We start from the raw sequence: 13397 nt of genomic DNA on the forward strand, positions 1-13397 counted from the left end.
AGCACTGTTTTTCCGTTTTTTTCTTTCTCACAGTCCAGGGTGCCCTAATCCTTGCAGAGCTGCTTTCTGCAGTTAAACGCTCACTGGCTCGAACCCTGGTCATCATAGTCAGTCTGGGATATGGCATAGTCAAGTAAGTATTGTCTTTAAGTATTGTCTTCCTAAATGGAAGAGCAGATTAAAATGCTGATTAAATTGAAACAGTGTTTCAGGTTCCCAATGTCGTTCTGAAAGAGTTTATATAAGAGATAGTTATGAAGTCAAAAACATCTGAAATTTTGTAGATTTGCAGAAGTTGGAAAAACATTAGGGTTTGATTTCACTGGTTAGAATTCAGGGAGCATCTACAGGAAACCTGCAATGTAGCAAATGACATTGAAACATCAAACTTTTAGAGTAAATTTGTTGTCTTTACTCTTCCAAAATATTCTTGCAAATCAGATTTTTTAAATAGGAAGAGTGTTCTTGGGTGCCTTCTATATATTAGACATTGTTCTAGGTCCTAGGGCTACAGCAAGAAAACAGAAGACTTGGAGTTTACATTTATGGGTGGGCTGGTGCACAGACAAAGGTATGTGAGTGAAAAGTCTAATGTGTCAGCAGATAAAGCAGGGACAGGGTATAGAGAGTTCTAACCAGAAGGGGGAACTTGAAGTTATAATTATGGTGGTCAAGGAAAGCTTCACTTAGTGACATTTAAGAAAAGATCCAAGTTAGTGAAAGAACTATATATACACCCAGGGGAAGAGATGCTAAGATGTGGTCAGATTCTTTTATATTTTGAAGATGGAGACAATGGACTTCGCCGATAGAGCAAATATATGATATGAAAGAAAAAAAAAAACGAATCAGGGATGATGCCAACGATTAATGTTTTGACCTAAGCAAATAGAAGGATGGAAGTGACATTAACTGAGTTCAGGAAGATCTTAGGTGGAATAATTGGGAGTAGAGCCAGGATTAAGAGTTCAGATATCCGAACAAGGGAAGTAGGAGGAAGAAATTAGGGCAGAGATATAAACTTGGGAGTCATCAGGGCATAGATGTTATTTATTTAAAGCCTTAATTAGGATTTGACCATCAAGGAAGTGAATGTATATAAAGAAGAGGTCAAAGGATTGATCCCTTGAACTATTATTATTTATAAGTCAACGAAGTGAAGTAAAATTGTTGTAGTTCAGTTGCTCAGTCATGTCCAACTTTTTGCAACCCCATGGACTGCAGCACAGCAGGCTTCTCTGTCCTTCACCATCTCCCAGAGTTTGCTCAGACTCAGGTCCATTGAGTCGATGATGCCATCCAGCCATCTCATCCTCTTTCGTCTCCTCCTCCTCCAGCTTTCAATCTTCCCTAGCTTCAGGGTCTTTTTAGGGCAGAGGAAATTGCGAAGTGATTAGTGAAGTGGGAGACAAGCTGAAGACTGTTTTAAGAAGGGAGTGATTAATTGTGTCAAGTAAGAGGATTGAGATGTGAACAGGGCTATAACTACATGAATGATATTAGTGACCTTAAATAAGAGTGGTTTTGGTGAGGGGCAGAACAAAAAGCTTGATTGGAGTGAGTTTAAGAGAAAATAGGAGGAATTTTCTTAAGTAGGGGAGAGGAATTAGGAGTTAGGTATAGGCAGTTATTTTCAAGGTGTTTTGCTTTAAGTGGAATTAAAGAAATGGGAGACCTTAATTTTTAAAATTTGTTCGTTTATTTAAGAGAGTTTTGCTTTAAATGGGATTGGGGTTCTCACTTTTGCAATTTATTTATTCATTTAATGTGTGTGGTTGCTTCCTGTAGGCCAGGAAATATTCTGGGTTTCTAAGATAATACCAGATAATACCAAACTGTCCATTTGTAGTTTCTCTAGTGTATAACAAAATGTAAGAACAGGCATTGGTAAGGCTTAGGTAGACATGATTTAAGGCAGTGCATCTCACACTATAATGCTCTAATGAATCATCTTGGGGGCTTGTTAAAATGTATATTTTGATTCAAAGGTATTTGAATTTCAAGGGTCTAAGATTTTTCCTCGGATGACACTGAAGCTACTCGGACTTTTCATTTTTGTTGAATTTTGAGCATAATAACAGTCTCTTTAATGAGTTTTAATAAGATTTTGACTGTATTAAAGAACTGTTAAAATTTTTAGATTTGATAATGATATCGTGGTTATGTTTTCTCAAAGTCCATATCTGTTTACAATATACAGAAATACATATATATAAAAGGTAAGATGTCTAGGAATTGTATCAGGATAATATGGGGGTTGGAAAGTGGATGAGATGTGCATGAGGCAGGAGTAGTTGTAGGTTGATGGCTTTTGGGACTGGATAATGGGTGTATAGGGGTTCATTTTACTATTGAATATATTTCAGGATTCTCTGTAATGAAAAGGTTTTGAAAAATTTAGTAATAATGGATTGGATCTCAAGTTCTAGTATTTACTGTCTTGAGTTAAAACCATACATCTATTTGAGTTTTTTTTTCAGGTAGATCAAGTATGTCTGGCTTATCTCTGTTAAGTTGTTAGCCTGTGTTAGTCAACATGAGTTTCTGTTACTTAACTTGTCTTGGGGTTTGTTGCATTTGTACTCAGCTATCTCTTTTCTTCCTCTTTAGGCCTCGCCTTGGAGTCACTCTTCACAAGGTTGTGGTAGCAGGGGCCCTTTATCTTTTGTTCTCTGGCATGGAAGGGGTCCTCAGAGTTACTGGGGTCAGTACTGCTCAATCTGAGTTTTTGTAGTCCTTCTCCATTTTGTGATCATTTTGTTTTTGTCTTGAAGTTAATTAGAAGTGTCTGTGGGCTTCTTTACTGTTTTCCTCTAAGTCACCTTTGGGCTCTTGTTTCCAAAACGTATGTATAATTTATTTTTCTTTTTAATCTCTTAGAGCTTTATAAATTTAATGTGTGATGAGGAGTGAATGCTTTCCCACCTGTCCCCAAATTACTGCTTATTTACTAGTTCCTCAGTGGAAAGCAACAATGGAGCAGTGGGCTCCATTCTTGCATAAGTGACAAGCATTTTCTGGTTAATCTAATTTTTGTTTTAAAGTGACAGTGCTCTTTGGTTAACCAGGACTGGAATTTCAGAGGTTTCTTAAAATTGAACTAATTATATTTTATATAATTATTGAGAATTACATAATTATGCCTTTATCAGGGATGAAAACCAAAGCACTGAGATATATGATAAAGAAATTTATGTTAGAGCTGGTTTAATTTGAAGAAGTGGGCCTCCCTAGCTCATTACTCTCTGTAATCAATTATCAGATTAAAGATGATAGATGCTGTAAACTTTTCTCTCAATTAAACTGAGCTCAGTAAGTTTGCAACAAATTGCCGCTTAAGTGAAACACTTTATGGATGCACATTTGGTTTTCAAGTTGCACTGTCCTCTGTGTGTAATTTTCTTAGACTTTCAGCAACTGTAACCCTGTCAATTTCGTTTTCTTTCTCCTACTACTGTAGTATTTTTCTTATCCCTTGACTTTGATAGTAAACCTGGCCCTCTCAGCAATTGATGCCTGTATTATTTTATGGATATCCTTTCAATAATGCCCTGGTGATTGAGTAATTAGGATTGAATAAATAAATAGTATCTTAAACTTAGGAAAACAAGCAGCATAATTTTGGGGACAGATACTTACTTGCCTTACATCTTATTTTGAGATGAGCTTTTTTCGTAAAATATGTTGTATACATTCTAGAAATCAGTAATTCTTAGTATAAAAATGATGCAGAAAATTTTGAATGTGAAAAGAGTCTTTGACTCAAAATCAAAATGATGAAAAATGATAGGTTGGGATGGGAGCGTGTACTGCCATAACGTTTTTGGTATAGTCACTTCTTAATTTGGATCTTATAAGTTAAAATGCAAAAATCACTCCAGTTGATTATATAAATGCAGAATCATGTGCTGATTTCTTCTCTGCGCCTCTCTGGACATCTCTTTTTTCACCATCTCTTTTTCTTTGTCTGCAGGCCCAGACTGATCTTGCTTCCTTGGCCTTTATCCCCTTGGCTTTCCTAGACACTGCCCTTTGCTGGTGGATATCCTTCTCATTGGCTAGTTTGATGGCCATCCATTCTCTCCTTTTGGAGAAAATGATCTTTCTGTAAAGGATTTTTTTTTTTTTTTAATTTGTTGATAACTCCTTAGTCTGGAATTAGGGAATTTTCAGTCTAAAAACCTGAGGCCTGAGGTAAGCAGTTTTCCTTTTTGTTTTTAATTTTTCAAATTGCATCAGAAATTAGTGACTGTGTCTGAGCACAAAATACAAACTTCTGGCTTTCCTTTTATTTATTTACTTTTTACACCTACCTCTCCTCCTTTTTTTAAAAATGAACTTTGACTTTGGACTTATTTGTCCATCCCACTTAGTGTTAGAGTCACTGGCTGCTCTGCCATTTCTTTCAGCCTCTAAGATTTATTAAATGCTTTGAAAACTGTGAAAAAATTTTGATTCTTAAAATATGGTTTCAAGACTTCATAAGGTTATTTGACTCTTAAAATTCTATATGAGTTTAGCAGATTTAAGTCCTTACAGGTCAAATGTTTTGAACCCCTTTTCAGAAGGTGACTTGGAATTGTCTGAAGGCTTCCACTCTTTGAAGTAAATTTTGATTCATTTGCAGGTGAAGTTAGCCAGCACACAACAGACAAATTTCTTTTTCTCCTGCTTCTTAAAATTAAATACTGTTTATTAGAGATTTGGCCTATTGAATAAAGGATTTGAGTTTTGGGATTTCTGTCTTTTTTTTTTTTTTTTGGTTTTATGTATATGCTTCTAGGTATAATCATGCAATATTATTGTCTTGATAAACTAATGGTGTAAAAAGCTGAATGTAAACAAAATAAGTTTATGAGTTTGAGTAGATTGTCATTTATCAAAGATCTTTGAAATTAAAATGTTTTTGGTTCAAATGATCAAGCTTTCCTACATCAGTATCTTTCAAGTGTGCTTTGTGAACCTCTGTAAATACAGGGAAGAATGAAGAGGAAAGTGGGACAAGACCAAACAGAGAGATAACCCAGTGTTTAGGTAGCAGCTGGATATTTGTCAAAGCACAGAACAAGCTCCAGCTCACTCATTTTTGTGTCTGCTCATTCTGAAAGTTGGATATGAGGGCAGATATCCTCTTTAGTAGTCATCAGTTCCCCTTCTGTCTTCTGTGGCAACTTCTCCTTGGGAATAATGTTCTGAAAATGGAGAGTCATTACTTTCAGAGGCTAACTGCCTGGAATACTCAGCCAATTGTAGTTGTACCATCCTTTTAATTCAGGATCAATTTAGCTGCGGATGGTAGTTTTCTTAATGTCACACGAGGGATCTAAGTGTAGAACTGTAGAAGGTTATACACATAAGTATTTATGACCCTAGGCTGGGTTAGCTGGGACAGTGAGAACAGAGCTACTTAACCTTAGAGGAAGAGAAAAGATAATGCCGACTCCTATTCCCTTGCCTGTTACTCATTTTCATTTTCTTCCATTTGTCTTCATTTTCTTTTTCATTTTTGTTTCTCTAGAAAGCTGCTTCCTGTCTTAATTTCTCAATTTTTAATAATTTTTCTCTTTTTTTCTTTTTCCATTCTCATATCCTGGTTCTATCTTCTCTTCAGTATCTCACTGAAAATGAAGACTTTCTTATTAATCATGTTGAGGCCTGGGAGTGTTTGTGAGATTGAGAATAAGCAAGCTGTAAGACCTCTTATCATTAAGATAATATCTTCAGAGAAACTTGAGAATTAATTTACTAGCTTATTGTTTTTTTCTGAATGTTGATTTCCTTGACCTTCAAACACATATTTATTAGCCTGACTCAAACAATGAAGCTATTAAAACTTAGGAGGAACATCGTAAAACTCTCTTTGTATCGACATTTCACCAACACACTTATCTTAGCAGTGGCAGGTAAGTCTTCCTGATGTTTAAATGGGATCCTTTTAGAGTAGAGATTCTTAACCCAAGAGATCACAGGTGGACTCTTTAAAATTACATAGAAAAGTTTTGTGCATTTTTCTTGGGAAAGGGGTCTTTAGCTTTTGTTATTCTCCAAGGTGTCTGTGGTTCAGAAGAGATTGAGAATCATTTAAGTATAATAGATGAAGAATAATTGCATTTACTTTCAGTTCTTAGTATATCTCTATCCTGTATTCATTTTTTTTTCTTGAGGCAAGTTAGTTTCAGTGTCATACAGCATTCGTATTTATTTTAGAAGACATTAATTAATACTTCCTTGCTATAGAGTTTTAGGTCAGGATATGTTGCCTTTATATTCCTTCCACGTCTGTTACTAAGCATGTGTAAAATACAGGCATTAGGTAGACCACAGCCAAAGCAGGTTTATTTTTTGCCTTTTGGCTCTTGTAACCAGTATAGTGAGGTCTGACCTATGACTGGAACCAACAGTTGTGTTTGTTTTACAGTCTTTTTATCAGCCCTTTCCCCCCATTTGACTGGCTAACAAAAAATTAACATTTACAATATTAAGGGTAAAGGAAGGGAAAAAATTATTGATATTGCTGGTAAAAGCCATATTTTCAATACTGTCTTTTCCAGTTCTCAGGGTTACTGAAGTAGTCAGATAGTAAACAAAACTACTCTTTTAAGTACAGAAATTTTTGACAAGAGTACATATCGTGGACCTTGTATCGAGTAGTTAAGTAGTTTTGTATTGAGTAAGTGTATAAAATAACAGAAAGTGTAGTGATCATGTTTGGGGGTTAGGGATGTGTGAGATGCCACTTAACCAGAATTGAATGATGTAATGGGGGATGTAAACCAGTATTCACACTGACCATGTTTGTTTTTTCTATTTCCTCTTAGCATCTATTGTGTTTATCATCTGGACAACCATGAAGTTCAGGATAGTGACTTGTCAGTCGGTGAGTTAACAAACAACATACATTTAGGAATAGTGTACTGTTTGTTGTACACAGACAATTATGTTGATGACAGTGGTAAGGTTTGCATTTTATAAAAAATTAGGGTTAGGTCTTCATTCTGGGAGTTAGAATGCTTCTTTCCTCCTGAGTATTTTATATATACCATATATGATATATGCCAGTAGTTCAAGAGAATTTTATAAATGATAACCACAGACTGTCATAACCCAATCTTGCCTTAACTGAAGATTCTCAAACAAGAAATCCAGAGTCTTAAACATTAAGTTTGTGTAAATAATCCTGATCTGAGTAAAAACCACGTCCTTAAGATCTGAGCACAAAGAATATGGCCAATAACATTTCTTTGGAGGGAGCTCAAGCTCTAGTATGGTAAAGTTAAATAAATAGAAGTGAAAATTTAAAAACCTGATATTATTTTCTCTTACCTTGTATAAAAACCCTTCCCTAAAGATTTTCAGCTACAATGAAGCACTGACAGGTACTCTGTCTGCTTAGAGCCTTTTCTTTAGTAAACACTACAAGGAAAGAAATTAGGTTCATTTACTTTGTTTCCTAAGCACATTGCACAGTGCTTATTAGCACATAACAGGCCCTTAGTAAATACAAGTTGAATGAATAAATAAGTGGTTCTTGTTCTATGCAAAGGGCTTTGTGAACAGCTGGTTAAGATGGTATATTAATATATAAATTTTTGCTCCCCTTTTGGTAGGATTGGCGGGAGCTGTGGGTGGATGATGCCATCTGGCGGTTGCTGTTCTCCATGATCCTCTTTGTCATCATGGTTCTCTGGCGACCATCCGCGAATAACCAAAGGTTTGGGGACACTTCTTATTCAAGCTGATAACCACTAAATGGATGTGTTATCAATTAGGCGTGGTTCAGTGAGTGACACTGTTAGGACTGTGTCATATAATGGAAGTAATACTTTATGGGTCCATATTTAGGAAATTGGGCTCATGTACTATTAATTTGAGTTGTGATTTTCAACATGCTGCCTCTCTTCATCTCTCTGAGCCTTAGTTTCCTTTTCGTATAATGTGGTGGGAAATTGATACCTATTGATATGAGGTCCTTGTCAGTTCTGACATCTTCTGTTAATATTTGTACGGATAAGTAAAAGGGAAGTAGATTGTGACAATTGTAATGAGAGTATCATCTATCTACTTTCCAGGAGGAAAGAACAATTTGTATAGTTGTTAGCTCAGCTTACTGTAACAACAGAAAGGGTAAAATGAGAACTTAAGTGACTGTGGAATAAAAATTAATATGTGAATTTGCTTTATTTGTAGGCAAATCTCAATTATTTAGGAGTTGGCTGTCTTTATTTTGTTATTAGCCATACCTTTGTTTTCCTTGTTTTTCTCCTTTCTTCTCGTGCTTTAGACAGTTGTGAGTTTATATTATACAACTGCACCACCAAAGAAGGAAAAGATTGAAATGGTATAACCAAAGGTCTGGTGACCCTGCTTTACATTAGTTTTTAATAGATAGACATCTCATAGATTTATTTCTGTGTCATGTTATGTATTGATATATGTATGTATACTCTTTTTTTATCGTCAATATAGAAATTTATTTGAATTCAAAATAACATGGTTATATTTGGATATTGAGGTCCTGGTGTCTGGATGTCAGCCTCCAGCCTCTGGTTGTGCTGGAATGTGAAGCATGTCCACATACAGGGCCTTCCAGATGCCACACGTTCTGCAGGACACAGGCCTCCACAGTATTGCATGTAGGATATACTTGCCTTTGGCAGCCAGGCTGACGATTGATAGGTGTCAAAACTTATCCTTCTGAGCCTCAGTGAGTAGGGGAAGATTCTGGGCTTCATCTCAGTGGTCAGCATATGTCCCGCAAGCAAACGCCATCAACAGCTGCAATGTGGAAGCAAAGTTCCCCTTGACCAGCTCTCTAACGTTAGGCACACCCAGCAGTTCCCCAGACATGTAGACGTCAGCACCTGGTGGATGAATGTGGCCGGTGCTGCCCCCCTGACTGACTTGGCCAGGAGCAGAAATTGCTCTTGGTTCTCCCTTGTCACGTTTATCTCCGCACTCGTGGCTGCACTGAGCTGAAGGGACCTGGGCTCAGGAAGTGTTAAACTTCCTTGTGGCTCTGCCTCCTTTCTTAATGAGGCTGCCCAGAGACCAGGGCCTCCTGCCGACTGCCTCCTCATACTCTGGGTCAGACTCTGCAGGCCACTAGCTTGGAAGCTTTGTCTTCCAGTGTACTGCGCAGGGCCACTGCTCTTATCATTTCTGGCAGCTTCTCAGTCTTCGCTGCCACCTCCCTCTACAAATTGATCTATTGATCTTCTGCTCATTTGCTGGCTATATCTATACACAAGAATTTTCTCTTTCTTCAGTCTTTTAAAAAAAATGTTTGCTTTACCTCTCTTCCTTTCTCCTTTTTTAAAAGTACATTGTGCACACTCCCTGTAACTGCAGTGTTAATAGCCTAATGTGATGTATTCTTCCACATTCTATTCCTTGTTCACATGTGGAATCTTCTTTTACTCACTCAACAGTGCCCTGTTGAATGCACAAGACAACTGGTTTAAATTAAACCATCTATTTTCATGGATGGCATTATATATATTACATGGTACAGATGTACTACAGTTAATTAACTTGTTTCATATTGATAGGCATTTGGACTATTTCCACTTAGGGTGTTTCAGGGTTTCCAAGGCCACATATGTTTAAAAGGACTCATGAGACTCAGTATACAGTTGTACTTTTTTTAAAAAAATGATTAATTGTTATTTATTTTTGGCTGCACTGGGTCTTCACTGCTGCACAAGGACTTTCTCTAATTGTGGTGTATGGACTTCTCATTGCGGTGGCTTCTTTTGTTGAAGAGCACAGGTTCTAGAGTGCGCAGGCTCAGTTGCATCTTGTGGGCTCTAGGGTGTGAGTTCAGTAGTTGTGGAAGCACAGGCTTAGTTGCCTTGCAGCATGTGGAATCCTCCCAGAACAGTGTTCGGAACCCATGTTCCCTGCATTTGCAGGGGTATTCTTAACAACTGGACCACCAGGAAAATCCCAGAGCAAAGTTTGTTACAGCAAAATGGTGAGATCAGCAAGAGAGACACAGATAGAGTATAGAAAAATCCTTGTTTGCTGATGTTCTTCACCTCCTCTAAGGAAGTATTTATACATCATGCATGCTTCTTTTCCCAACACAAAAAATACAGTAATGTTTCTGCCCATGGAAGACCATTAGAGACTCAGCACTCAGGTTATTACTGGGGCCTGGCCATGTAAGCACCTTGTATCTTCATGCCTGCCAAGTGTCTTCAGTCATATCCAACTCTGTGCAACCCTATGGACTGTAGCCTGTCAGGCTCCTCTGTCCATGAGATTCTCCAGGCAAGAATACTGGAGCGGGTTGTTATGCCCTCCTCTAGGGGGTCTTCCCAACCCGTGGGTCGAACCCGTGTCTCTTATGTCTCCTGCCTTGACAGGTGGGTTCTTTACCACTAGTGGCACCTGGGAAGCCCCACTTTATACCTAATATGCACCAAAATTCCAAAAGCCCAGAAGTAAAGCAAATTTTATTATAGATTGCATTGTACAGACAGCCTAGGTACAGTGGCCCACCCTTAACCTAGGGAACAGTTCAAGTACCAAGTTACTGGACATCAGCCACGGAGCATCATTGTAAGTAGGTCCTTCTAAAGGCCTGCTGTGAATGCAAACTATTATATGTAGAATGGATAAGCAAGTTCCTATTGAATAGCACAGGGTACTATATTCTATATTCTGTAATAAACTATAATGGAGAAGGATATAAAAAAAGATGTATATGTATGTATAACTGTATCACTTTTCTTTACAGAAGATATTAATACAACATTGTAATCTATATTTGATAAAAGAAAAATAAAAATTGTGGTTACTTTAAAAAAAATCCAGCTTCAATCTAAATAAATAATGGCTTGTAAATAAATAATAAATATTACTGTATTACTGTAATAGTAAATATTAACTATAAATAAATACCTTTTATGCACAGGAACATTAAAAATAGGAATAAGCTATAAGAATGTTTTAAATACCCTTGTACATTTTACCGACCCAAACTTGGGCTTGTTGCCTGTGCACAATAAGGCCCATCTGCTGACCCTGGGTTGTGAAGCAAAGAACAGTGTTTATTGCAGAACACAAGCAACGAGTCCGGGCAGCTAGGCTAAAAGACCCAAACTCCCCTGTGGTTTTCAGAGAAAGGTTTTTGGTTTTTTTTTTTTTTAACTCGCCAGGCTCCTCTGTCTCTGGGATTTTCTAGCTAAGAATATTGGAGTGTGTTGCCGTTTCCTACTCCAGAGCAGAGAAAGGTTTTTAAAGATAGGGGGTAGGGGTATGGGTGCATGATCAGCTCATGGACATTCTTCTGATTGGTTAGAGGTGAGATAATTGGGAATCGGTACCCATCAACCTTCTGGTTCCAACCAGTCTGGGATCTATCGACTTTTGGCAGCACATAGTTCTGCCTGGTGGGGGTTTCAGTATCTGAAAAACAGCTCAAAGGATGTGGCTTAGACTATTATATGTAGCCCATAAGGAGGAACTTAAGTGTCTTTGACTTTGTTAAATGGCTGAAATATTATTGTTTTGTCTTGCTTGACTGTTTTCCTTTGCTTCCGCATTTTCTCATTTCTCTGATTGAATTTTTTCCTTGGAACTCGGGGAAGGCCTAGGAAGCTAAAGTTTTTCTACAAACAAAAGGCCAGCAGAGGGTTTGGAGCCAGGGAGGAGGGAGGCAGTGGGGGGAGGAATTATCCCAGGAAGATCGTAGAGGGTCCTGCTCAGTTATATACATTTATTTTTTTTCAGTGCCCCATTTTTTTCTTTCAGTGCACTTATTATCTTCTAAAATGTATATAGTTTATTTATTGTGAACTATCTACCTTCTCTTTCCATCCCCCATCCCTCAAACCAGAAGTACATTTCACAAAGACCAAGAAATGTTCCTGGCTACCTGGAGTTAGCCAAGCTGCAAAATCTGAGGGAATGGTCCCTATAAGACTGTCTCCACTTTTGACACACAATTGCAAGTTCAAGGATTTGCAGAACCAGTTCAGATTTGATAATTCACTAAAAGGACTCAGAACTCACTGAAAGCTGTTGCATTCATGGCTATAGTTTATTACAGAAAAGGGGTAAACATTAAAATCAGCTTGGAGGAGAGACTTACAATACAGAGTCCAGGAGGGGTCCAAAGGCATCTCTCCCAGTTGTCGGCTCCCCATGGAGTCACAGACGGTGTTCCTTCCTCCTGGCTGCACTGTGTATATGACAGTGACAGTACATGCTGATACTGCCCACTGAGGGAAGCTCCCCCGGGCCTGTGGGACACTACTGGGGTTTGATTGCCTGCTGCCTGTATGGCTAACCTTCAGTCTCCAAGGGGGCCTGGAGGTCAGGCTTGTAATCTTTAGTTGCTGGTTCCTCTGGAGATTGGAAGTGATATTGTGTGCCCCAGAGTATGTTCTGTGTTTAGTCACTCAGTTGTGTTCGCCTCTTTGCAACCCCATGGACTGTAGCCTGCCAGGTTCTTCTGTTCGTGGGGATTCTCCAGGCAAGAATACTGGAGTGGGTTGCCATGCCCTCCTCTAGGGGATCTTCCGAACTCAGGGATCAAACCCAGGTCTCCCGCATTGCAGGTGGATTCTTGACTGTCAGAGAGCTTAACACAAATCACATTATTAGACTATCCTGTGGCCAAAGCCAGAGTGGGTAACCAGTGACACTCATATCAGGCAGGACATGCCAGGGAGATAAAGATCACCTCCTATTAGTCAGGGGCAAAGACTAGGTCTCTCTGTGTATACAAGGTGAATTTTTAAGAACACACTGGCACATAGCATATTCTCAGTACTAGTGAGTGCCTTGGGATTGCCGGGCTTGTGCATTTTTGTTAGTTACCCTTTAACAGGTTATAGGTGTTCACTATTATTCCTAGCTTAATAAAGAGTTTATCTTGTAAGGGAGACTTTAAAACAGGAAAATAAAAATAATAAGCAACAGTAAGATGAAAAGTGCAGAATGAGTTCACAGCTGTTATAGGTGTTCCCTATTATTCCTAGCTTAATAAAGAGTTTATCTTGTAAGGGAGACTTTAAAACAGGAAAATAAAAATAATAAGCAACAGTAAGATGAAAAGTGCAGAATGAGTTCACAGCTAAGCATTCTGAGAATTACCTATCCAGTAGAAGCTTTGCTGAACCTCTTGCAAGTTGCAAAGGAGAGATAAATTACTTGGAACACAACACAGTCAGACTTTCCAAATCATAACTACCAGTTTGAAGGCTGAAATTTTGAATTATATGCTTACCCCTGTGTGGTACATATGCTAATAAATGGACATTTATTGAGTGCTTACTGTGAAGTATTGTTCTAAGCCTTTATTTGAATTAACTTACCTGCTTTCTTTATTACAGTAATGTTCTATGATTATCCCCATCTACAGATGAGGAACCTGGGGCACAGAGAAG

General features: G+C 38.1%; 1 protein-coding gene across 3 annotated transcripts in view; it reads left to right on the plus strand.

Moving 5' to 3' along the window:
- Positions 1-13397, plus strand: part of TMEM87A (transmembrane protein 87A) — a 40480-nt gene that overhangs the window by 20850 nt on the left and 6233 nt on the right. For 2 of the 3 annotated variants that reach the window (XM_061157482.1, XM_061157480.1), the window contains exons 10-15: positions 34-133; positions 2611-2704; positions 3461-3532; positions 5795-5903; positions 6819-6877; positions 7608-7711. In XM_061157482.1, coding sequence (XP_061013465.1) covers positions 34-133; positions 2611-2704; positions 3461-3532; positions 5795-5903; positions 6819-6877; positions 7608-7711 — 538 coding nt within the window. Of the gene's footprint in view, positions 1-33; positions 134-2610; positions 2705-3460; positions 3533-3973; positions 4043-5794; positions 5904-6818; positions 6878-7607; positions 7712-13397 lie in introns of all 3 variants that reach the window. The other variant, XM_061157481.1, reaches the window with a different exon arrangement.

The sequence above is a fragment of the Dama dama genome, chromosome 12, assembly GCF_033118175.1.
Source record: "Dama dama isolate Ldn47 chromosome 12, ASM3311817v1, whole genome shotgun sequence".
NCBI lineage: Eukaryota > Metazoa > Chordata > Mammalia > Artiodactyla > Cervidae > Dama > Dama dama.